General features: G+C 40.0%; 1 protein-coding gene across 1 annotated transcript; it reads left to right on the plus strand.

Moving 5' to 3' along the window:
- Positions 1–922: 922 nt before the first annotated feature.
- On the plus strand, positions 923–25,292 carry LOC122658888 (ADP-ribosylation factor-like protein 8a). The gene is made up of 6 exons (XM_043854042.1): positions 923–1,155; positions 12,372–12,453; positions 12,543–12,575; positions 12,722–12,843; positions 24,473–24,634; positions 24,838–25,292. The coding sequence occupies exons 1-6, from the start codon at positions 1,118–1,120 to the stop codon at positions 24,953–24,955; spliced, it is 555 nt and encodes a 184-aa protein (XP_043709977.1). The 5' UTR covers positions 923–1,117; the 3' UTR covers positions 24,956–25,292.
- The last annotated feature ends 1,928 nt before the right edge of the window (positions 25,293–27,220 follow it).

The following is a 27,220-nucleotide window of genomic DNA, read 5'->3' on the forward strand; positions in this document are numbered from 1 at the left end:
GGCACCACCTCTTCAGGTTAGGGGAAATGTTGCGAGGGCTGTAAGTTATGGGCTTCATCAGGTGGATGGAAACCCTATCCTTCATCTTTCAGATTCACCAAGCATTAAAAATAGAGAGATGGGTTTGCTTTAAACATTGTTGAAATGGAACAGACTTGATCCACCATCAAGAACTCAATTGAATGAACAGAGGGCTCTTGTGCTTTACAAGCCAATAAATAAATCATTAATGGAAATCACTGTGAACTCGGTTTGGCAATTGGCATGGGTTTTGAGAGAGGGTTCATGAAGATTGATTTGGTTTTGGGATTAGATGGATAAAATGGGTTGAGAGTTTTAATTAGATTAGATTCAGAAATGGAAAGGGAGAGGGAAATGATGTGCATGTTTGGGGAAAGATGAGTTGTGGTATATGAGTTTCAGATTCTTTTTTTAAAATCTTAAATGATTTGGGGAAGATGAGGGGGTGTCAGTTCACCCTTTGTTTTTTAGATTATCAGTCATAAAATAACTAACCTTTTGGGGTTATCTAGAATTTTTTAAAATTGAAGAATATGTTTATACTTACGTGATATCTCAGAGATGGTCCATAAAAATTTTTCTAAAAATATTTAATTTTTTTTATTTTTTAATATAAAAAATTTCGAATTTAAGAAGAGAGACGCATAAACAATAATAGTAATTTTTTGTCTGATCGTATTTTTTTCTTTTCTTTTATTGACTTCCAAATATAATATTCCCATGCTTTTTTTTTTTCCTTTTTTTGTAAACAGCTAATCTGCCATATTGGCAGCTGTTAGCAATTGAAATGGGCCTATAGGCAGCAACCACCGAACGGGGCTCCCAAAATAAGGCTGATATATTTGGTAATTTTTTTTTTTGGGGGATTTTATAATATTTCAATTAAGGGAATAATAATAGGTTTTTTTGAGGTATCCTCTCCGCTTCGTGTCTTCGTCGCTTGCGAACTTTTTGGCAAAGTAGCTTTGCGAAGGCTAAAGTCAATTTAAAGTCGAGCTTCCACAGATTTCTCTCCTGTCTTTGTTATCAAACCGAAGCCCTAATTCTTTAATTCTCTCCTGTTTTACATACTTTTCAGTTCCCTTATCATTCTTTAATGGGGTTGTGGGAAGCTTTCCTCAATTGGCTGCGAAGGTAAATATTATGCTGTTGTTTTTGGTGTCTCTTGTGCTTAGTAAATATATATCGTTTTCAGCAACATTATTATTATTTATCATGAGATGATCTTATGTTCTGATTCAATCTGCGGCATTATTTACATACTCTTTGCTGCTTTCTCATCTTTTGGTCATCGGTTATTATGTGTTTAGAAGTAGCATTATGGTTTCAGAAGGGTTTACTATGGTTTAACAACACAAAGATACTGTTCTATTTTTTTTTGTCCCCTTTTAATTTAATTACCAATGTACAAGTTACCTAATAAAATTTTTTTTTCTTTTTCGGGAGGGTGTTTTGATATTTGTTGGGATGTTAAGTTTTGACGAATTGTGTTTACGATTTTTTTTATTATGGTTTCACGGGTACATAATTTCCATTTTAAACTAATGCTCCAGCTGGTCTGGGAGTTCTAGTTAATGTCTAAGGTTGTGTTTCTGATCAAAATCGGTTCATGATAAGAGTGCAATCCATAAAGTTTAGACACAGAAATGCAGGAGGTTGACCTGAAATATGATGACCCATGGATGGCTCAGTTTGATTTTCTTGTCATTATGTAGGTGGGGGACTTGTTGATAGTAGTTCCCTAGCTTTTATATTTCAATGATATGTCCAACCCTGCTTGGTACATGTTTCTTTTCAGTCACATAGGATTTTCTCTGTTTTGCTACCATCAATTACCAGTGAGTACTGGAATAACGTTGAAATAGATGAAACTTTAACAAGATACACAAGAATGAGGAGGATAATTTAACAACATACACAAGGATGAGGAAGATAATTATTCAAATTAAAGAAAGAATCAAGATCATGGAAGAAAGGCATAAAAAACACCAGTTTGAGGTGATGTGACATTGGAAGTAATATGTGACTGTCCTTGTCCTGTTTATTTGCTGTGCACACACCTCAGAAAAGGGGGGGGACCTGTGGAATTTCTGATACAGTGAAGGGTGGACCATCAAGAGTTCGAGTAATTTAACAATATACACAAGAATGAGGAAGATAATTATTCAAATTAAAGAAAGAATCAAGATCATGGAAAAAAGACATAGAAAACACCAGTTTGAGGTGATGTGACATTGGAAGTAATATGCGACTGTCCTTGTCCTGTTTATTTTCTGTGCTCACACCTCAGAAAAGGGCGGGGGGGGGGGACCTGTTGAATTTCTGATACAGTGAAGGGTGGACCATCAAGAGTTCGAGTTCATTCAGTTCAGTGGGCAAACACTACTTTGGCAAGGCCAGGCCAGGTGTGGCCTAGGTTCAAAGCTGGGGCTGTGGCCTATGCTTTTGTTGCACATTTGTAATAACTTTTTGTTATTTTTCAGTGCCATGGGTTGGTGCCTCAATACTTCCCTGTGAGGTTCAACATTGATTCTTGATATTTTACTAGGTCATTTTCTATCTAACTATTTCCTATAGCTTGAGGTCTTTTGGCTTTTTATTTTCAACTTCAGCAGATTCAGGGTGATGTGTCTTGCATTAATTGTGGCAGTTTTTAATTTGCATATGATGGTTTGTAACTGATATGACATGTCTTTTGACGAAGGTGTTTAGTTTCTCTAAAGGCCTCACTCAGGGGCCTACAATACTAGATTGTCTCCAAGATTAGGTGATGATCAAAGCTTGGTTTTTAGGAGATTGTGCGTATTGCTGGGCCTGCTTTTTAACCAAGTTAGCTCCTAGTTTTGTATCACAAAGTGGTATGTATCCTATGTCACATAACCTGTAGAACAGGTCTTTTGGCAAATGTAATCTGTCAAGTCTCCCTTTCTTCAGAGTATGGAACTATCATTGAACCTGTTCTGCCCCGAACATTGCCTAGGCTGAGAACTAGTATAACCAGTCGATCTTTGAGCTTCTAATCTTTTGTTTTGTTTTTTTTTTTTTTTTTTCAATCCCAGACTCCTCTGACTTCAAAATGAAATTAGTAAAAATACATGTCTGGGATTAATGTGACACGAGTCCCAAAAAGTGTTTCAAGTGGCTATTTGGGTTTTCATGCAGAACTAACAATTCGGGCTTTATTATTATACAGTATTGGTTATAAGTTTCTAGTGAAAAAATTAGGGTAAAACTTAATAGTTGTAAATATGATCATGTCTTCATTTATCTCAAATTTTATTCACTTCAACTTTTTCAATATATGTAAGATGTAGGTTTTGATTATTCGGTATTCTTAAATGGAAGTGGTAATTTAGTTTAACATTTATAAAATACTTAAAATAGAATCCAGGAATGCGTGGTACACTTAAGTTTCCAACTATTCAGAATTGTGCAGTTCATTGTGTGAGCAGGTAGCCAGGTTTTCTAGGTTTTTCCAAGGCAACAGTGAAAGGGTTCCTATTGTTCCTTTCAGATTTTTTTTTGTTAAGATTGTAAAAAATTGACATAGTTTGTGAGACAACTGTAGGTCCTCCTCTGTTGGAGTATTTATGACAGATTGGCAGGTGTCAAGTCAAATATAAAAAAAAGGGCGTACCCAGTGCACGAGGCTCCCACCACTGTGGGGTCTGGGGAGGGTCATAACGTACGCAGACTTACCCCTGTTTTTGCAGAGCGGCTGTTTCCAGACTTGAACCTGTGACCAAGGCTCGCCCTCAATTCAAATAAGCAAATAATAAATATAAAATCGAAGTATAGACTTTTTTTGGGGGGGTGTCTGATGGGGAAGTTGGAAAGTGTAGAAGTATAAAGTTGGTTTAGTCATTCCTATTTTTCTGTTATCAAATATTAGTGTCTCTTAGTGTTCTCATAGGCCATTTGCCAGGTGGTCAGACTGCTGAGTGCTAGGCTTGACTGGTTAAGGACTGAAGGAGTGTAGGTTACTTGAAAAACGTTGGCTGGTTAATGGACTCTGGTTTGTACATCCAGCCATTCAGATTGCTCGACTGGATGGTTGGACTGCCGATCCATGGGGTGGCTAGGTATGTTTTTTATTTTAAAAGTTAATCATGAGATTTACCAATGATCCAATTCAAACACAAGACCTCAAGCATTTTGCAATGGTTCTTCGAATAACAGCCTGACTGCTTCCTGAATTCAAAAGCCCAACTTTGTTGTTTATTTACTTGAACATAGAGCATACCCCATGTTAGTTCAACAGACTGTTCTGATTGTTGGACTGCCACCACTAGGTTGGATCAAACTGACTTACGGTTCAGTTTTGAGATCATTAGTATGTATCTTAGTTGTTGGCATTGACTAACATCTTTACACCAGAAAGAAACCAGAGTTAAGGGTGCTAGGCATACTCAAGGCACAAATGTCCCCTAGCACCTAAGGCGTGAAGCGCAAGGCAAGGTGTATGCATCTTGGCGAGGCAGACTGTTTTGCATATATGTATAATATATTGAACCACTATTATACGATAGAGTCCGTAGAGATTTAATCTGGCATATTCTTGAGGAGAGAAGGATTTTTAGTAAATACGTGGACATAATTAAAGATATGTATGAAGATGTGGTGACTAGTGTAAGAACGGTGGAGGATCAAGGTAGTGAATTCCCAATTACAATTGGGTTACATCAAGGATCAGCCTTAAGCCCTTATCTATTTACGCTTATCATGGATGACTTAACCAAAGACATCAAAGATAAGGTTCCTTGGTGTGTTTTTTGTTGATGATATTGTGTTGGTGGACGAGACATAAGTAAGGAGTAATGCCAAGTTGGAGCTATGGAGATCAACCTTGGAATCAAATGGTTTTGAGATATGTAGATCAAAAACAGAGTATATGATGTGTAACTTTAGTTGCAAGAGGACGATTGATGAGGTGGTGAACATTGACTAGAGGGAGAGTCCACAAAATAATTATTTTAGGTATCTGGGTGCAATCATAAATAAAGAAGGTGATATAGAGGATGATGTTGCTCAAAGAATTAAAATAAACTGGTTGAAGTGGAGAGGTGCGTCCGGAGTGTTGTGTGATCGGCATATTCCTTTAAAGCTTGGGGAAAATTTTATAGAACTATCATACAACCAGCTATGATGTATGGTGCGGAATGTTGGGTAGTTAAGAAATGACATATAGATAAACTAAGTGTAGCGGAGATGAGGATGTTGAAATGGATGTGTGGCAAAACTCCAAAGGACAAAGTAAGATTCAGGATAAGCTATGAGAAAATCATTTGAGGTGGCATGGCCTTATGCATCAGAGGCCTTTGGATGCGCCAATTCGGAGGAGTGATTTGATTCATATGGAAATATCTAAATTCGAAAAGAGCCAGGGACAGGCCTAAAATAACCCTAGGAGATGTGAGGAAAGACATGCATAGCCTAGGCCTTATACCTAGTATGACTTCGAACAGAGCTGATTGGAGATCAAGGATCCATGTAGCCGTTCCCATTTAGTTGGGATAAGGCTAAGTAGTTGTTGTTATATTGAATCACTATTGACATGTGTACATATCAATCAATAAATTGATTAGAAATCGGCCTATAGCAACCCATAATGGAGTTTCTAATTGCCTTCAAACAGAGCATTGGTCACTTGAACTGAGCTGTCAAATTCAGCCCAAATCGGGTGTGGGGGCTGTGTAAAGGGGAAGGGGAGAGGGAACATAAGCAGTAGGAGGACGAAGGAAGAATAAGGGGAGGATGACATTCCTGGAACTCTGAAGATGCCTAGAGCACTCCTATAAAATCAAAACTTTCAATCACCCCTATTTTCATTGTCAGTTTAGGGTTCTTTGTTCTCTTTGGGTTAGGGTTTGACAGTAGCAATAACGATACATGTCTTAGTAACTAAAATGCCATGAATACTTTTTCGTATTTTTTATTTTTATTTAACTAATTGCTTATTTTTGGGGGCGGGGCGGGGGTCCAAACATGTGTTGTCTTTGAGGTTCTTGCCTTATTATGCCTCAGCTGAGGCTCACAAAGGCATAAGAAGGTATACCTCACCTTGCCTTGTGCCTCAAGCATGCATATGAACAACACTTGGAAAAAAACGAGCGTACGATTGCAAATTGTCATATTTATCTTTGTTAGAAGGACAAACACATGTCTGTATTAGACACAGATATGAGTTGTGTGACACAACTGCCTAATAACTTATTTGCATACACATCCAACTATAGGTAGTCATTGAGGTGTGACTATATTCATTCTGCTACAAATGATATATTTTCTTTATGTAGGCAAGCTCTCTCTGCTATAGTGCCTGATAGCAGGGTTTGAAATTTCGGTTTCAACAGGTTTCTGTTGAAACCTAACCAAGACCCTGCACATTTCGACTACTGAATTTGTTTGGCCATTTTGATGGTCAAATGACCATGTTTTGATTAAGAATATTTAAACATGGTGGAACCTTTAGATTGTAAAAAACCACACCCAAGATGGTAGTTTGGTTTTGAACCCTACATTGTTTGTGTACGCTGTACCTTGCTGTATACTTTCTTTAATATAGCCTATTATACACATTATTTAGTTAGAACACACAAAATTTAATCAACACAATTCGAATATGTATTGGGAATGAAGAAAAACCATTTAATAGTACACTTGTAAGTAGTCAAGTACAAGTATATAACTGTTCCTCCGAATTTAAATGTCAATACCACATAGAGTTCCGGGGAGCCTCAAAACCATTAGAAGATTGCTGCCGACAACGAAACTGTTCCTCCGATGGCCATGTCATGGTATGCTTGAAGAAACGCTTGAAGTCCAACACACCAGCCTGATATGTGTCATCGTCAACATGTTCTAGGTAACCCAACCTAGGATATAGATCACCGAGCTGGGAAGATGATTCAAATGTGGACCCACCTTAGCTCCTTAGGGGACTGGGCTGATATGTGATGCAGGTTTATCACCAAATTGGGCTTCTTTCACTAGAAATAAGTTTAGGGTTGGGTTATATACATGTTGGGCCTTTCATCCCATGGGTTTTCTGTGTAATTGGCCACTTTTATGGGCCTAAAATATTGGTAGTTTGGTACTAAGGTTACATACGGGATTAGTTACTAGATATCTGTTTATTTGGTTAGTGGTCATGTGACTATTTAATTGTTATTTAAGTTGGGCTGGATTAGGACTCTATAAGTCTAGCCATGTTTTGAGTCTATTTCCTTTGTTATTTCACTTTCCTAGTTAGTTTAGGTTACCTAATAGGTTAAGGATTGGGTTAGGCCTTTCCTTCTTAGTGTAGTTGTCCATTTACGAGTCTTTTATATAAGGCTGTAAGGGGGGCAAACATTGAACACGAATTTTGATATTAATGAAAAGCTTTTGCTGCTCTTCTTCTCCATTGAAGATTTTTGTCTTATGTTTGATCAAGGTTGGCGGGAATGTGGGATTGGTGTTTGATCCAATCGACACCTTGCGGTGGGAAGCCTGGGTGGTTCGTTGGTGAAATTGGTGTTTGATACAATCGACACCTTGCGGTGTGAAGCCCGGGTGGTTCTCTTCAAGTTCTAGTGTTCTACACTTCTACTTTCTAGTTTCAGTCAAAGATTCAATTTTTATTCAAGTTCCTCCATTAACAAGCTACTGCCAATAATTTTCTGCCATTACAAGTAAGTGGAAGCATCCCCATCCGCATCCTTCTTCTTCTTATCCTCTAAACCACCAAACCCTAACATCCTCCATCACTGAACAACATTCCCATAAACTACATTCTGCCCAAACCAAACCAACCAGCAAAATCCCTCCTTTTTTAGTTCAAACTCTCAACCCCTGTCCCTATAGCACTCGATCCAAACCCTAGCCCCATCCTCCCACTCTAAACCCTAGATTCCCCTATTTGACACTTTTCAAAAACCTGAAACCCTAACCCTATATTGTTGTTAATTCAAATCAGCATACTTCCCTCCATTAAAACATCTCAAGACCTTCGCTGATAGACTCCCCTTCCTTGATTTGACATAACCCATACATCAAACCCTAACCTTAATTTCACCAAAATCCCTTATTTTGACCTAGCTGATTCACCTGTTCATAGCAGATCCTGGTTGTCTGGCTCATAGTTGGTCTCCTACCAATCTAGGACTACATTAATATGGTTGTTGGGGGATGGGTATGAGGATATGCTATTCACAAAAGAAGACCCACCTTGTAATTGACCCTCATGCCTAGTGGGGAATGAAGATGTATACTGATGATAACCACCATACCCACCATACGCGGTAGTGGAGCCCTTTGTGGGAAATGAGGGTACAAGCTACTGTTCTGTCACCCACAATATCCACTACTCTCCTCCAAGCTTAGGCCACCCAAGTGTACCAGACAAGCTCGTAACATGTATCTCCATACTATGCTCCTCTGATTTGGTCTGTGCGGGCCTCTCAAATAGCCTAAATATGTGGGGGCACTTGCACCTTAAATGGCATCATATGTAGTTAGATTGGACTTGGTCTTTCCTGTGAATCGGATGGGCTCTGGCTCCACCTTCGCTTGATTATCCTCTATGAGGGATGCAAATCTATTACCCCCCATCACCACCGTCGTCATCATCTCCACCACTCGACGGGGATGGTGTGCAAGTGTGGTAACTAGAGATGTACTCATCATCCTTGCTAGGTTGGAACTCAAAAGGTTGGGGTGTCTAGGAGTGAAGTCGTCTTTCTTGAAAAGACATAATTTCGTTAACAACAATGCCCATCTGATTAGCAGTCTCAGGGTCAAGCCTACCACTACGCTGATCCAATACGGGGTCACGTCGATCCTTCACCCAGTCGTAGAGGGGATCCTCCTCATTTGAGTCCTTGTGGAAGATGTTGTTGAGTTTGATTGGATCTTTGTCATTCTCCATGCACATGCGTATGTGCTCCATATTCAGTCTCATGTTGCAGTGCGTAGACGCCAAGTGCTCCAACCGTCTGTGACCCAATTTGTTCTGCCTCTTAGAGGAGATCGGAAAATGTACTCTAGTTGTGCTCACATCCTGAGGCAGAGCATGTTTGGAAGAGCACCTTAATAGCAATCTTCCTTAAGTTATGCATCAGTCCCATATAACACCCACCATTCACCTGCATTAGATTATTCTTGGTAAGTGATTGTACTTTGTATATACTTATAGGGTTGAACTAAAAAACTAAGTTAATGGGCCTACCGGGAGCAATATTGTCCCGAATGCACTTTGCGGTTGCATGGCCAAAACCCAAAAGTCCCGTATGAATTCCTGAAGTTCTTGATCTATGCCCATTTCAAACATTGGCAAGTTAGTGTCAATACCAAATCAAGTAATAACATTGATTAGAAATACTTGAGAAACTACAAATTTCTCCTCACTATTGTACGTGGCATAGTTGTCAAGGCGTCGTGCCTTGGACGCTTGCATCCAGGCTCTCTCCAACGCCTTGGGTTGCCTAGACTCCGTGATAACTATGGCACTTGGACTAAATAGATGGATTTGGCTCCAGCTTGGCCACCACCTCTTGCGTTGCATCTATCAGTTCTTGATTCATCCCAAGTCTGTGCTTGTATTGGTACTTGGGATTGAGAATAATAGGTTGGAAATGATATAAAGCACTTGTCAACGCTTATGAAGATCTAAATGAAATGTAATTAGCCTTAAAAACTTCGGTAGTTGAAAGTAAAAACTCACCAGCCTAATGCAATGGATGCATAAGTTGCTTTTCTTAACGATCTCGTATAATCTAAAGGTAGCTCTTGCCTCCACGTGGTTTCATTGCCTCCACATGGTCCATCATCTACATTGTAGTATACAATTTTGACAAGGTAGGCTTCTTCTCAAATTCGACCATCCTCAACACCTTTACCACTGGTTCTAGTAATATAACAACCTTCTTCAAGTCGTGCTAGAATTGCTCACTAGATATGGTTGACTAGGCTGATCTCCATCTTGAAGAACCCGACTCCCTCCAACTAAACCACTCCTTTGAAGCAAACATAGACCTGAGTCCAATCTTCTTTCCTCAAAGCTCTTCAGGGCAATATAGTTTGTGGCAAATCGAGTAATGTTGGGCGTCACCAAATCCCTATCATACTTACTCCTTAACGATTGTAGTGCATGTCCATGGTTGTACGCAAATGTGGTCAATTGTCTTGCCCTCTCGACCACATTTACCCTCTTTTTTTTTCGTAAAAATTAATTTTGGGCAAAAGGGTATTCCTCCAACTTAGAATATTGCATAAATCTTGCTCAAATCATGTAGATTGTCATTATATATGCATTAAAGTACTCCCCAACACCTTGTTCCACCAAGAAATGGAGATGATTTGGCAAAAATTCCGGAATTCTGGGGTTTTTTGGGCTTTTTCCTCTCTCTTAGTTGAAACTTACATAACTTGCAAAATTTCAATGGAATGTTTTTAAACCATAATTTTTTTTTGAGTGAATAAATAAATTCATTACCAAAGAGAAGAAAAAGAATTACAGAGGGCCCCGAGGGGAAAAAGAAAAAACACAACCAGCCATAGCCTTAGCTAGGGGAGGCCGAAGCAACAAGAGAAACATTTGTGAGACCCCAGGAGTCAACAATGAGCCTATTCCTTGGGGAGTCCAAACAACTAGAGGGGGGGGGGGGGACAAGAGATAACTTTGCTTTAATCTCAAAGGAAATAGAATCCCAAATCTTTTGGTAAGAACGAGAATTGAAGGTCCATTTCCTGATATTTCGCTCCATCCAAATATGGTTGAGAGTGGCACAGAAAGCCAACTTCCCTACCGCATCACAAATAGAGGAGCCAGCGAAGGTCATATCAATCCAAATTCACTCTCTAGAGAAGGGGAGGATTCTTCTACGAGCCGGCCAGCACTTGAGGAGGATGCCTTTCCAGATAGCAGCAGCAGTAGGGCATTCAAAGAAGAGATGGCTCAAGTCTTCAGCATTGTTCCAGCAGAGGCAGCAAGCAGAGGAGACTTTGATCTGACGGCTGCGAAGAAAAGCCTGGGTTGGGAGACAGTTGTTGAAGACTCTCCAGGCTGTAAAGCAGTGGAGGGGAATGTGATGCTTGAACCAAAGGAGTTTGCGCCAAGGGACTAGCTGGCCTTTCATACGAATAAAGTTCCAAGCTGCTTTGGAGGAGAAGGGGCTGGAGCTGTTTGCTAACCAATGAACACAATCACCTCAGGAAGCAGGCCTTCTTGGAATAGAGGGGAGCTCATTCCAAATAAGGTTGAGAGAAGTGCCAGAGGGGGGAGGAGCCCAGCCATCTTGAGCAAGGATATCAGCAACCAACAAGAGCCTATGGAGACCCGAGGCATAAATGGATCGAGGAGTGACCTGATGGAGGAGAATCCCCAAAGGTTGCCTATTGTCCAGCCAAAGGTAAGTAGAGAGACCATCACCAATCTGGGATCGAATGACCTGAAGAACATGGTGGCGGCTAGCAAGGATTTGCGCCAGACCCAAGAAGCATCAGATGAAGAGGATGCCGTCCAAATAGAGTCATGGCGAAGAGGACCCGAATAAATCCAGTCAACCCAGATGCTTTTCTTCTTGGAAGCAATCTTCCAAATAAGCTTGATGATACCTACAGCGTTCACATCTTTGATTCTTCGGATGCCCAGACTACCTTCCTTCTTAGGGAGACACACAGTAGCCCAGCTTAGGGGATGGAGGAATCTAGTGGAATCATTGCCCTTCCAGAGGAAAGAAGCCATGAGAGCTTCCAAGGACTTGATGGTAGCCTGAGGGAGCCCATAATTGGTATTGTAAACCAAAACTTTTAATGAAACCCGAAATTTCAGCCAAAATGCCGAATTCTCGGTCGAAACCCTGCATTCCTACTGCATCCCACCCATTTTCATTTCGATCTTCGTCAAAACTGAAACATTTTGTGGAATCTTGGTGGTTTTGACCGAGATTTCGAACTATGCCTGATAGTATGGACAAGCGTGTTGGTGTTGGACATGTGTGGGACCAGAGAAAAAGGCATGTCTCTGTAACATAGACATTTATGTACACAAATTTTTTTGCTTGGTTTTATACTTTTATCCATGAGTTGGCCCTATTAGTGCATTTTATTTTGTTGGATACTGCAACGAATTTTCCTTGCTTTTATATATGGGCACTGAAGTACGCCTAGTGTGGCCAACCTCAAACCTTTGATTGGCCCCTGAGGGATCCCAGATACATGTTCATGAAAGAATTCCTTACTACAGACTCTTCAAGTAAAATCCCAAATGCCTGGAAGGCGATAGACATGTTTACTCTTTTACTTATTGCTAGTGAAAATGGGTTCTTGCCGTTCACAGATTATATATTTGCTATATGACTCAATTGCAGCCTTTTCTTCAAGCAAGAAATGGAGTTGTCTTTGATAGGACTTCAGAATGCTGGGAAAACTTCACTTGTGAATGTCATTGCTGTAAGTAACTTTATTTTCTTCATAGTATCTGTAGGATTTCTTTTTAAATGCTACATGTCTAAGGCACTGTTTCTGGATCTTCATGGCAGACTGGAGGATATAGTGAGGATATGATCCCTACGGTGCGTATTTGGTTATCTATTTTTCATGCTCTAGTCTTAGTTTTATTATCATAATGTAAGAGACATCCTACTTATTAGGGCATGCTACTTCATGACAATTCTTTGCTGGGAATAATATTATTCTATGCTTTTTTTATGGTGCACAGGTAGGGTTTAATATGAGGAAGGTGACGAAAGGGAATGTCACTATAAAGCTTTGGGATCTTGGAGGGCAGCCAAGATTTCGCAGTATGTGGGAGAGATATTGCCGTGCAGTTTCCGCTATTGTGTACGCTTCCAACTTGTTTTACTCAGCCCTTTTTCTTTTCCTGGTCTATTACCTATGGGATTTTTTTTTGCATTGTTCTACTGTTTATGCCTTATTTGCTATCAAAGACCTTATTAATTGTGTGCTATTAAAATTCCATTTAAGGTTTTGGTGGTTCTATTTTCAGAATGTTGTTCCTACTCCATGGGCCATATTATTTGGTATACCGCATCGTTGTATTATTAGCTGTATTTGAATCACCCTGTTCATAAGCTATGACTTTATTACACTTCTGATTTGTGTTCAGGGCATTTATTTGTATTTCGGCGTTGATTTCTGAGAACAGCCATCAAGATAAGCTTGTCTATATGGCCCTAAATATCTGCCATGTGATATCTTGATTGGAGTACAAACTTTTTGGCTGCATCATCCTTGGTTCATACCAGACCAAAATCATTTCCCAATGCAGCACAATCAAGTGGTCAATTTGTTTGAGATTTGGATGTCCAGGGAAAAAGGTTTTATGCATAATGGGTCATATTAATGTTTTTGGCTTCAAAATTTGACAGATGGCCAATCCTCAGGTTCCCCTGTCTATCCAACATTCAGGCCATTATCAGCCACTCCACTGATTTGATGGCTGAAGTACATGGGAGGAGCAATGTAGTTGATGTGGGCCACAAAATTTGTCATTTGGAAAATTGAAGAGGGGGGGGGGGGGGTCGTGGATCAAAATTGTTGGCTTTGTGAATAAGCTAATCTTTATGGGGTTGTGTGAGGCATACTTTCCCACGAATAAAATTATTATTTATGTTAGGATTCTATTTTTAATTTGTGGTAGTTCTTAATTATGTCAGATAAGTAAAGAAATTGAAAGGAGAAAATAAAAGAAAAAGAAGGAATCCATCCATTGCACCCTATGCACATAGATTCAGCCACATCTCGTGTTCTATACCAATTGTCAGTGGTGTCCTACTGGAATCTCTAGCATGGTGCAGGTTTGTTTCAGTACCTGTGTTTTTTTCCATCTTTTTCTGTTGAGGTAGCTTGGATCTTCTATATGGCATTTTTTTTGGTAGTAGGAAAGATACAATTATATTTTAATACCCACACTTGAACCCCCCCCCCCCTTCTCCCAAGACCTTGCTACTAGTCTACAACTAACAGGGGCCCCTACCGGCTGTGGTAGCCGGCACATCAATTTTGGCATTTGGTTGTTGCTGATAATCTTAAGAATGTTGGATCCCCAATAAATCAAACTGGTGCTAGTTTTGTAGTGTGCTTGGATAAGTATCCATAGATTCTCATGAGAGTCTTGAACTGTGAAGTTGCTAAATGGTAGAATTAGCTAAAGTAGAGTGAATCAGTGAACTGGATTAAACAAGTGATTTGGCTAAACTGATAAAATTGGTTAGCACTTATACTGATATACCCACTTTTTTGTTTTTGGATAATGTCTGAGTGGATCTAAATGATTCATTAACTTGGATTAATCAGTGATTTGATCTTGATTGACTGAGATATCAGATGAAACATAGATTTGAGAAATCCTTTTGTCCCCTTAGGTTCACCAAGGGAAATCTCCACCCTCCCAGCAAAAAAAATAAAAAATAAAAGAGAGGGAGAGAGATTTGACTGACATGATTTTTGATAATTGGATGCCCATGTTTTCAATTTTGATACTGACATGAGCAGTTAGACATGTAGAACCCGATTGGCTAACTAGTCTGTCCATTAATTGTACAATATGAAAGGGAATTTTATGACACACAAAGATTGGATGAATTTTGAACTAGATTGCAGTTGACTCAATCCATATAACATATTAGTGTATATTACTGTCTAACAACCAATGTTCAAGGTTTTGTCTTGGTTTTGCAAGATGTTGAAACGAAATTCCATGCGATATGTAAAAAGTGCAAGGTTTTGTTCGGCAAAATTTTGACAATATGTATGGTTTCGGTATTGTTTCTCGACCAAGAGGATACAAACCTTTAATACAAAATGTATAATTTTGGATGAAACAGGTCGCAGTTTTGACCTGTTTCCTTGGTTTCGCTGGTTTCGACTCTAAGGTTCGGGGAAATTTTTTTTTTTGTGATTTTTTACCAAATCACTTCCATACAAGCGTGGAACAGGTGTAAACATTTGATAATTAGGAAGAGGTTTATAATTTTGTATTTCTTTATTCTTAATGCATACTTTAGTTGTTTTAATTAAATTGTGTGTTCTAATACTAAATTTTGTATGGAATATGCTATATTAGAGAATGTATACAGCAGCATATAGCGTATAGTAGTACTACCAACCTAGGGTCCGAAGTCAAACTACCATTTTGGGTGTTTTTTTTTTATATAACGGTCCCACTATGTTTAAAGGACCTAAAATAAGGTTACCTAGAAGTTTCGGGACCTAATTTGGCCATTTGGGCCTCAAAACCATCCACCGAAACCTTCAAGGTTTTGACCGAAATTTCGTGGTTCGAGCGTGATGCAGTTGTCTTAGCCTAGCTGGACCTACATGACCCACTTTGGAGGCCCAAGCTAAGGATTGGCCCTAAACCAGGTTTCTGGTCTGGCAAGGGCTGGTAATTTAATTTACTTAGGATGCAATAATTTAATTTATTTTATTTATATGGGTAGATTACGTAGATTTCCTTTGGTAATTTCTTTTTCTTAGATGTGGCTAGTTTCCTCTTTGAGTTGGGTTCAAGCTTTCCCCAGCCCCTTCTTATCAATGGACTCCTGACGTATATGAAGGAAACAGACTCAAAATAGGACTCTACTAAACTAAGGAAGTAAATCCCGTTTTTCTATTTTCTACCCATATTTTATGCCCATTAAATTGGCCAATTACAAAATAAACCCATGGGATCAAAGTTCCAATACATATATGACCCAACCCAAAGTTTATTTCCACTAAAATAAGCACCAAGTGACTTATCTACATCACCAAGCAGTTGCACCAATGTTGTCTTTGAAGATGCGGTTCACAAGTTGGGTTTAAAGACGGAACCTCTTCTGAATCCCTACAAGGTTGTGTGGGTGAACAATTCAAATCTCAAGATTAATGAAAGGTGTTTGCTCAAGTATTCCATTGGTGGACTGATTGATCAGGTGCAGTGTGATGTCCTCGGTCCTCCCTTTGAAAGTCTGCCACATTCTTTTGGGACGCCCATGGTTGTATGACAAGAAAGCCAAGCATTGTGGTTTTGAGAATGCATATTCCTTTCAGCATGGTGGACTTGAGATGAAATTACTCCAAGTGAAAGATCTTCCATCTATCAAACTCAAGAAGACAGCTGGTACTTTCTCCTACGGCGAGTTGACTCGGATGACATTCTTGGACCTCATCCAAACTCAACGGAATCGAGTTCTTTTCAGAGGAGGCGAGCTGATGCAGTTGCCTTAGCTTGGCTGGACCGACATGACCTACTTTGAAGTCCCAAACCAAGGATTGGTCCTAAACCGGTTTTCTGATTTGGGAAGGGCTGGTAGTTTAGTTTACTTAGGATGCAATCTTTTAATTTATTTTATTTGAATGGGTAGATTATGTAGGGTTTTCTTTGGCAGTTTCTTTTTCTTAGATATGGTTAGTTTCCTCTTTGAGTTGTTTCCATTTTAGTTAGGTTACTATTTCTATGCAAGAGTCTTCTCTATATATGCAGTGTAATGAAGTAGAAGAGTAGAGAATTGGATATTGAAATTGATAGTTTGTTCAAGAAAGTGATTGTGTGTGTGTGTCCCCACTTCTCTCTCCCCTGTAACTCTGATTCTTCCCAGGTTTTCCCTCTTCTCCTAACCGGTCCTCCACCAGAGCGTCGTCGAAACCATGCTCGAAATTGGAACCTGGAACCTTGCCAACAACAAAAAGGAATAAACAATATGAGTTTTTTCTTTCCTCTAGTTATTCATGTGGAAAGAATTGAAAATACAATAGGAGGGCCAAGTATGGCTTAACTTGAAGTAGTAGCTCTTATGATTTGATGGAAGATATGGCTGTAGATTGAATGGATTGACCGAGAATGATTCATTTGGCTGACCATAAATAGTTGAAACAAGGCTTTGTTCAGTTGAGTACCTCAGAGGGTGGGGGTTTTGCCCAGGTCCCTTATTTTTTTTTCTATTCATTTAGTTCTGTTGTAGGATTGTAGCTAACTAGCTTTGCTATAGTTGATTGCGGCACGATGGAGCATGCGTGTTTTCAGGCTTTCAGCAGGTCGAAGTATCAGACCTGAATACAGCCCCCCTGGTAAATGCCTGTGAAATATGCATTTATTTTGTTATTTGTTGTCTCTTGATTGGATTTCATGCCACTGAAGTATGATTTTTGACTTCTGGATCTTATTAAAAGGCCTATGAAGAGCCAAAGTGAAAGGATACATAGCCGTTTCGATTTACTAGTCTGTTGTGTTCTCAATGCTTATGCTATAATGAGATGTGTCAAATACTCTGAAGCAATAGCCCACGAGAGGATGCTTTTAGAAAAATAAATGAAAATTAATGGGTTGATGTTCCCTCAATGGTCCCTTAATAGAAAGGTTATCTACACAGCCACAAATATCTGTCATGATGCAGCAGCTTAGTTCATGCTCAATAATTGTCCATGGCAATCATCTATCCATCAGGTAAGTTCCAGCTGAATGCATGGCAATAAAGCGTTGTAGCATCATTGAAACTTCAACTTTGGCATCTTAATAATCTTTCATTAAGTTGCAGAACAATACAAGGGTGTGAGGGCAGAAGTTGGTTAATACAATGTTAGGACAAATGGTTTAAATAGGATTCCAAACTTGAAATAGGGTTATACTACCCATCCAATCGTCAGTTTGACTATATCAGCCGTCCATGTAAATAATAATATTTCCAAATTAAAATAACATGGGAACTGGTTCTGTGCATAAAATCCACACCAGAGTTTTTATTTTATTTTATTTGTATTTTTCAATTTAAAAATAGGTCCACACGGCACATGCTATGTGCCCATGCTGGGAGTCTTTCCCATGTAACATATAAAGTAAAAGACTGGTAAGGGGAAAAGGAAAAATGGAAAGCTGTCTTCCTGTTTTTCAAAGTGGAAAAATGTTTTTGGTGTAGAGAACATGTTTGATAGCATCCTTCTGTTGAAAAACGTTTTTGAAAAAAGTTGTTTTGCAACACAAATTTTAGCCTGTTTTTAAAAACAAAAAAATATATGTACAAAACAGTCTTCCTTTTTTTGTGCTAGAGTTTTAAGTAAGGCAATTTGCACAGGGGGAAATAGGAGAGTAGTTTTGTCATTTTTATCCAAGCATAAAAATCACCCTAAGACTCTCTCCCCCCCTCCCCATTTTTCATTCCTTTCTCTGCCATGCTTTGGGCCAGGCCTGGGCTGTTGTGTGGAGCTTGCATAGGCCAAGTTCAGTCTCTAAGATCCCCATCTATTTGTGGTTGGGCCAACCCTTTTGTTGGGCTGGGATAAATTTTCTAAACTTAGAATCATATCCAATTTTTTTTGGTTATAAAACTTTACCCAAAGCCTGGCTGCTGGTCCCCAAAAAAACTCCACCAGTGTTTTATGCTGCTGGTCCTAAAGCCTGAATAAAGGAGGTGGGTTGGTGTGTATGCGTCAGGCTGGCAACCGGCATTGTTAAAAAAACTTGAGCGAATCCTAGAATTTATATTTTCGACCCTTTGCTAGGGCATCCCCTGGAAGTGACGCTGCACTATGACTGGGTGTAGTAGATAGTGAGTAAGGGTTAGCTAAGGCGTCCCTTATAAGGGCACCGTTTTGGCGCCCAGTTGTGGTGACAATTGGGCAAGAGTTCTTGCACCATAGACAAGTGCGGGTGAAGAAGCTAGTCCAAAAACATAGGATTAGATTTGCATGTTGGAACATAAGAACTTTAACAGGAAATAGTTTATAATTGATAGATATAATGAGAAGAAGAAGAATTAACGTGGCTTGTATACAAGAGACTAGATAGAAGGGTAAAAAAGCTAAGGAATTCGATGACGATAAACTTTGGTATACTGGGGATGAAAATAATAGTAGGGTGGGAATAATAATAGATAAAGATTTAAAATATGATGTTGTGGATGTTAAAAGAATTGGTGACAGGGTCATATCCATCAAACTTGTGTTAGGAAAAGAGGTAATCGATATAATTAGTGCGTATGCACCCCAACTTGATTAGATGAAAGTACTACAAACAATTTTGGGAACACATGGATAGTTTAGTTCAAGGAACTAGTCAAGGAGAAAGATTATTATTATAGAGGCAGTGATGAGGACATCATTCAAGGACTTATGCGGCCACATGTCACTTCTTTTTGGCTAATGTTGTAAGGGAGTTATTAGGGAGTTATAGCTGGAGAAGTAGTTATTAGAGAGTTATTTTCTTTTTCTTCTTTTTTTTTTTTTTTTTTTTCCATTTTAGGTTTAAAAAGACTGTATTTGGAGATGGAAGAAAAGGAAGGAAGGGATTAAAGCATGAGTGATTCTATGCAATTCTTGGAGTGAATCCAAGATGGTGTGAAGCCAAGATGACATTCTTTCTTGTCTGTCTTTTTCTTCTTCTATCTACTCCTCTCTTTCAAACTCTATATCTACAGCAAACCATTCCTGTTTGATTCCCCAAACCCACTGTTGTTAATTCCATCATATTTCTCCCAACCTCCATTTTCATTTTTTTCTTAAGAACATTCCATTTGTTCTTTCAACTACAACAGCCCCCAATAAATCATACATGTGGCTACAATAGGACTGGTTTGTGGTTTGATATGGATCATGGCTGTGGGTTTATGTGTTTGAACAGACTACGACCAAAGTCGTGGCTACTTTTACCAAAAAAAGGGTGACCCCCTATTCAAACCGAAAGAAGTACCTCACCTCACTTACGAAGAAGTAGTTTTTTCTGGGCTCCGAAATATTTCAGTTTGGTTTTGTTTCATGTTTCTAAGAGCGGTCTTATCAAATAAGGAATTTCCCAAACTTGTCCTACATCAGGTGCATCTGGAGTGTTGTCTGATAGACGTGTGCCTTTAAAGCTCCAAGGAAAATTTTATAGGATAGTTATACAACCAACAACGATGTATAGAACTGAATGATGGGCAGTGAAGAAACAACATATAAATAAACTTAGTATAGCTGAAATGAGGATGTTGAGATGGATGAGTGATAAAAAACTAGAAAACATAAAATAAATAATGAACAAATTGAAGCTAATTTAAGAGAGGCTCTGATACATGACAAGTTGCGAGAAGTTTGAGGTGGCATGGACATGTGCAACGGAGGCTTTTGAATGCTCCAGTACATAATGGTGATTTGATTCACATTGAAGGTGCTAAAATTGCCATGGGTAGGCCTAAAATGACTCTAGGAGAGGTGAGGAAGAAATGCATAGCTTAGGGCTAGAACCAAGTATGGCTTTGAATGGAGCTGATCGGAGAAAAAGGATCCATGTTGCTGACCCCATTTAGTTGGAGTAAGGCTGAATTGAGTTGAACAACCCCCTCAAAAAAAAAGGGGGGGGGGGGGGATGTTCTCTACACTGGGGGCACAGGATGTGCCCAAACACATGGGGGGTGGGTGAAATGACCACCCCACCCCATGTGCCTGGGCACAGCCTGCGCTCCCGTGCAGAGAACAGCCCCCTCCACCCCCCCCTAAAAAAAAAAATAGAGTTTGTGTTTATTTTTAAAATTTGAAAATGTTATGAAAAATGGGGCCTAACATGGAAGGAATAAAAAACAGAACAGAGAGAAAAGATACCACTATGCTGTTTTAAACTCAACTGAGTAAGCCTCATGCTGATTACTGGAGGTCAGTTGCAGAAATCCTGGGATGTAGATCAAAGAAGGAAGAGGAAGAGGACATTCTGCAGCGGCTCAAGCCCAGCCAGCATCCAGCCCATCAAAATGGACCACGATAGTCCTTTTCTGGCTCATGTTTTTGGGCCAGGTTTGGGACCCAATTAGCTCCCTTTAGTAGTCCTTGTGTTGGGGGACATTTTCTAGTTTCTTTTTTATGTAGATTCTAATCTATTTTTCCGTAGTAGCTAGTTACTAAATTTGTTTCTTGTTTCTTATATTCCAAGTATTTGAGCTAGTTTCTAATTTGACCAGTTTAAGTTTTAAAGGGACCTCCTTTCCAGGTCCTACTGTTGTTGGTTTGATCAAAGAAAATAAATAAAAAGAATGACTACTCCATGTGCCCAACGGTTTTTGACAATTGCTTCGATGGCTTTATGCTGTTATTCTGTGAGATGCGGGTTTTGTCTGTGGGATGCAGAAACCCTAGTGTGAGACTAGGTCGGTTAGTGGGATTCTACCCTAGGGCAGTGAAGAAACAACATATAAATAAACTTAGTATAGCTGAAATGAGGATGTTGAGATGGATGAGTGATAAAAAACTAGAAAACATAAAATAAATAATGAACAAATTGAAGCTAATTTAAGAGAGGCTCTGATACATGACAAGTTGCGAGAAGTTTGAGGTGGCATGGACATGTGCAACGGAGGCTTTTGAATGCTCCAGTACATAATGGTGATTTGATTCACATTGAAGGTGCTAAAATTGCCATGGGTAGGCCTAAAATGACTCTAGGAGAGGTGAGGAAGAAATGCATAGCTTAGGGCTAGAACCAAGTATGGCTTTGAATGGAGCTGATCGGAGAAAAAGGATCCATGTTGCTGACCCCATTTAGTTGGAGTAAGGCTGAATTGAGTTGAACAACCCCCCCTCAAAAAAAAAGGGGGGGGGGGATGTTCTCTACACTGGGGGCACAGGATGTGCCCAAACACATGGGGGGTGGGTGAAATGACCACCCCACCCCATGTGCCTGGGCACAGCCTGCGCTCCCGTGCAGAGAACAGCCCCCTCCACCCCTCCCCCTAAAAAAAAAAATAGAGTTTGTGTTTATTTTTAAAATTTGAAAATGTTATGAAAAATGGGGCCTAACATGGAAGGAATAAAAAACAGAACAGAGAGAAAAGATACCACTATGCTGTTTTAAACTCAACTGAGTAAGCCTCATGCTGATTACTGGAGGTCAGTTGCAGAAATCCTGGGATGTAGATCAAAGAAGGAAGAGGAAGAGGACATTCTGCAGCGGCTCAAGCCCAGCCAGCATCCAGCCCATCAAAATGGACCACGATAGTCCTTTTCTGGCTCATGTTTTTGGGCCAGGTTTGGGACCCAATTAGCTCCCTTTAGTAGTCCTTGTGTTGGGGGACATTTTCTAGTTTCTTTTTTATGTAGATTCTAATCTATTTTTCCGTAGTAGCTAGTTACTAAATTTGTTTCTTGTTTCTTATATTCCAAGTATTTGAGCTAGTTTCTAATTTGACCAGTTTAAGTTTTAAAGGGACCTCCTTTCCAGGTCCTACTGTTGTTGGTTTGATCAAAGAAAATAAATAAAAAGAATGACTACTCCATGTGCCCAACGGTTTTTGACAATTGCTTCGATGGCTTTATGCTGTTATTCTGTGAGATGCGGGTTTTGTCTGTGGGATGCAGAAACCCTAGTGTGAGACTAGGTCGGTTAGTGGGATTCTACCCTAGGTTCGTGTGGGAGGCTCAACTATATCACTTCCTTTTTTATTTCCTATCTTCTTTCATTCTCCTTCTATACAAAACTCAGCCTTATCCCAACTAAATGGGGTCAGCTACATGGATCCTTTCCTCCAATCAGCTCTATTCAAAGTCATACTTGTATCAAGGCCTAAGCTATGCATGTCTTTCCTTGCCACTTCTCCTAGAGTAACTTTGGATCTACCCCTGGCTCTTTTAGCTCCTTCAATCTGAATCAAATCACTCCTCTGTACTGGAGCATCTAACGGCTGTCCATGCCACGTCAAACGACATTCTCTTAGCTTATCATGTATCGGAGCTACTCCTAAGTCGGTTGTGATATGTATCATTCCTTATTTTATCCTTTCTAGTTGTACCACTCATCCATCTCAACATCCTCATCTCAGCTACATTAAGTTTATCTAGATGATGTTGCTTTATTTCCCAACAGTCGCCTCCATGCATCTTTGGCGGTCATATGACTGTCCTACAAGATTTTCTACACTAAGTTTTGAAGGAATGCGTCAATCACACAACACTCTGGACGTGCGTCCACTTTATCCATCCTATTTAAATTCTCTGTGTAGCATCATTCTCTATATCTCCTTTATTTAATATTGAGCTCAAATACTTAAAATCATAGTTGTCGATGCGTCGCCTAGGTGACCGCCATGGCATCCAAGCGTCTTGACAAGTAGTGTCACCTTGGTCGCCTAGGTGGGTTTTTTGGTCACCTAGGTCGCCTTGCATCCATACCCTCCCCCCTCCAAATCCTTGGGTCGCCTAGATTTCGTGACGACTATACCTAAAATATCCGTTTTGTGGTATCTCCCTCTCATCAAATTTCACCACCTCATTATCTGTCCTATTGTCACTAAAGTTACTCACCATATACTCTATTTTTGTTCCACTTATCTTAAAACCATTTGACTCGAAGGTTGATCTCCATAATTTCAACTTGGTGTTTATCTCTGCTTTAGTTTCATCCACCAAAACAATATCATCAGCAAAAAGCATTCACCAAGGGATCTGATCTTGAATGTCTCTAGTCAATTCATCTATGATTAGTGCAAACAAATATGGGATTAAAGTCGATCCTTGATGTAACCATTCTCTACCCTGTCCCCCCACAGATCTTAGTCTTACACTAGTCACCACACCATTATACATATCTTTAATAATGTCCATATATTTATTTGGAACACATCTCTTCTCTAATCTTCCAAATTATTTCTCTAGGGACAAGAGAGTGACTTTCATTCTCTTGCTATACAAGAGAGTAAGGTCCTTGTTTCAGTTGATTTTGTGCTGCTGTTTATGATTATAGAAGATGTTCTGTTGTCATTGACTGAGAATTAACAACCTGAAGTCATTGCTGAACTGCTGCACCTCTGTTTTGGTGGTTTTTTGGCTGAACCTGTAACTTGGTAATATCTCATCATCCTGTTCTGGCTTTCTTCTCTTCTGTTTTGTTGTTAAAGCAACCTCAGAATATTTATGAAGACGGGTGAACCTTGTTGAGAGAAATAAAAATAAGTCTTCCACAGACCCCATATTTTAGAAGTCACAGTTTATAGAAGCACTATTTTAAACAAAAGTAATGCCTTCCATGTTTAGTGTGTAGCTTTTTTTTTTTTTTTTTTTGCGGGGGCATCTTGAAGTTCTGCTCCTCCCCCATCCTGCTTATGATCAATATTTGCTTGTCATAAAGTCTTTATTAGGGGTCTCTGACTTGCATTTTTTATAAACAAACCCTTGTTGGGCTAAAACATTTTCTAATTATTGTAGTTATGTTGTTGATGCTGCTGATCGCGATAACTTTGTCCATCTCAAATAGTGCTTCAGTTTATAGAAGCACTGTTTTAAACAAAAGTAATGCCTTCCATGTTTAGTGTGTAGTTTTTTTTTGTTTTTTTTGGGGGGGAGGGGGAGTGGGGTTTGAAATCTTCCATCCATGTTTCTCATCTTGAAGTTCTGATCCTCCCCCATCCTGCTTATGGTCAATATTTGCTTGTCATAAAGTCTTTATTGGGGGTCTCTGACTTGCATTTTTTATAAACAAACCCTTGTTGGGCTAAACATTTTCTACTTATTGTAGTTATGTTGTTGATGCTGCTGATCGCGATAACTTGTCCATCTCAAAGAGTGAACTTCATGACCTGCTGAGCAAGCCCTCACTGAGTGGCATCCCTTTGCTGGTATTGGGGAACAAGGTTGACAAGCCAGAAGCTCTTTCTAAACAGGCTTTGACAGATCAAATGTGAGTGGAAATAGTTTTACTTTTTGGCATGTGGAATGTAGCCTTGCAAGAATGTTATATTGCTTTCTTCACCTTGATAGAAATGGCTTGCCAACAATATATCCCCTCTTTTTTGTTTTTCTTACAAAAGTTTAAAAAAATAAAATTTCTTTGGGGTCACTATAAGAGCCATTTGTTATTGATGATGAGTTTGTGATATACAGGGGACTCAAGTCAATAACTGATAGAGAAGTGTGTTGCTTCATGATCTCGTGCAAGAACTCAACCAACATTGACTCGGTAATTGATTGGCTTGTAAAGCATTCCAAGTCAAAGAACTAAGTTGAGGATGTGTTTGCAGTATGGAGTAGCTGTTAAGATTTAAAAATCTGGATATGCATTTGTTGGTGGTGGGATTTGTTCTTGTCTAACCAGGTTCTGATGGTCTGGCCAATTTCTTGGCCTATAGTTACTATAATATTAGATTGTTTAGATTGCTTCCCCTTGTGATTGGGGGGGAGGAGTCGGTGTTTCTGTTGCACTTAACCCGTCTAATCTTTATTGGACCATGGTGGTGATTGGATTATTCATGTAATCAAACTGATTGGTGTGAATATCATTTCCTTTGATGACTCTTTAAGAATTTTTGAATGGATGTGCTAACAACTGTTGCAGTCAACATCAAGGTTGCATTGTTTGTCAGGCACTCTCACTGAGTTGAAGGAATGGATGAAAATCTTCCCATTGGCTCTTCACCTGCTGGAAGATGCAGAAAACGGATTGTTTTTTTTTTTTTTTTTTTGGGGGGGGGGGTGGTTTGGTTGGTGTTTTTTAACTGAATTCCGAAAATATTTTCCATATTTGCTGACACGTGGTTGTGTGTGCAGTAGAGAACTTTTCCCTATCTAATTCCTGGGGTTGGGGAAAATTATCTCCTCCAGTTCCCTGCCCGGCTCAGTGCCTCTAATAGGGGGGGGGTGGCCGACTTCACCCGGGCAGAGTTTTCGGTGGTCATTCCAGCCCCCCATGTTAGAGGAACTGGCCCAGGCAGAGAACTTGAGGGGGATAAAGATGGGGGGGGGGGGGAGAGATACAAACATAATGCTGGCACAGCATTGCACAGCCTTTTCCGTTTTTTTTTTTTCCCTAATTCTTGGTTATAGTGATTTATGGGAAAGTTGGGGTAACGACTGCGTACATTTGGAAACAACCTCTTCATGAAACAGGGGTTAAGGCTGTGTATATTTGTCCCTCCCAGACCCTGTTGTAGTGGGATCGTCGTGCACTGGGATGCTCTTAGTGATTTATCGGAAATGTGGAGCAGTGAAAGGACTCTCGCACACAAGTGAATGGTGCAGACTTGACCGGGTAAAACTACCATTTCTGGTCCATTCCCAAGGAAGCCGATTCTGACTTCCTGGGCACTGTTTAAAATAATAGTAAGTAGGGGATTTGACGGTTAGCTCCAATCTCCTATTCCTTAATCTTGACACCCCCCACAAGTTAGTGGTTGATCTACTAGGTTTGCCACCTTGAAAAATGGGCATATAATCAAATCCATCATTGTTGGGCACAGAAGTGAGTGAGCAGGATCCGAGAAAAGGCTTGGTTGGGGTTGGGGTTGGGAGGACCTTTATCCTCTCAAGTCCGGTGCACCTAAAAGGTACATCGGACGGTGCACATGAACTTGGGGGAGTGTTTTAAACAAAACCACTTCAAGGTACACCGCCCAATGCACCTTTTCAGCGCACTGGACTTGAGGTGATAAAAATTCGGGCAGGGGTGGGTTCATGGATAGATGATGACGCAAGCTAAACATAAAACATGTACTATCAATGAAGCTTTATCAATATAATGAAAAAAACACAGAGCTAGCTATGGATGGACTCAACAAAATGGTGAAGTGGGGTTAGAGCAATCGAAAGATAATCCTTGGTCATGGGGAATTATTGTCAGTCCTTTTTGATGTGCACTCTTCTTAAATTTTGTGAACTCTTGCATCTAGTAAGAAGATGGGATCATGACGCCGTCCGTAAGGCCATGGCCAATTGCATTTGGGGTGCAGAAAGAGATAGAGAACAGGATTCATTGGGTGTCGTAGTCAAGAATCTGCCAGTCCAAGGAAAATGGTGGGCTTGGGATCAGGGATCCCACACTCCATAACAGAGGCCTTTTGTGCAAAGTTGCGTGGCAGCTGTGAGCTGAACCAGACACTCTTTGGGCGCGGTTTCCTAAAGCCATTTACTTTCCAGGGATTGATTTTCTACATGCCTCAGCAGGATCAGGGCTCTCTTGGGCCTGGAGAAGTATACTTGTGGGTAGGGTCGTGCTCACTAAGGGCCTACTGTGGCGTGTGGAAATTGGGGCCAATATTGACATTTGGGGGGACAATTGGATCCCATCATCCCCAACGTTTCGGGTGACCCATCCACGACCTGTAGATTGCCCTTTTAATCAGGTGGCTGACCTGGTGGACACTCACAACCGGATCTGGAAGGAGGACCTGCTTCATCGTTTCTTCCACCCCTCTGATGCAGCTCGCATAAGGAAGATAAAGCTCTCTCTATTTCCTAGGGAGGATAGATTGATCTGGGGAGCAACCTCCAA

Source organism: Telopea speciosissima, chromosome 4, assembly GCF_018873765.1.
Source record: "Telopea speciosissima isolate NSW1024214 ecotype Mountain lineage chromosome 4, Tspe_v1, whole genome shotgun sequence".
Lineage (NCBI taxonomy): Eukaryota > Viridiplantae > Streptophyta > Magnoliopsida > Proteales > Proteaceae > Telopea > Telopea speciosissima.

Bases quoted from the DNA above. Each gene is read 5' to 3' on its own strand.
- LOC122658888 (XM_043854042.1), top strand. From the start codon at position 1,118: ATGGGGTTGTGGGAAGCTTTCCTCAATTGGCTGCGAAG. The intron at 12,844-24,472 runs GTACGCTTCCAA...TACTTATTGTAG, and splicing joins CGTGCAGTTTCCGCTATTGT to TTATGTTGTTGATGCTGCTG. The intron at 24,635-24,837 runs GTGAGTGGAAAT...TGTGATATACAG, and splicing joins CAGGCTTTGACAGATCAAAT to GGGACTCAAGTCAATAACTG.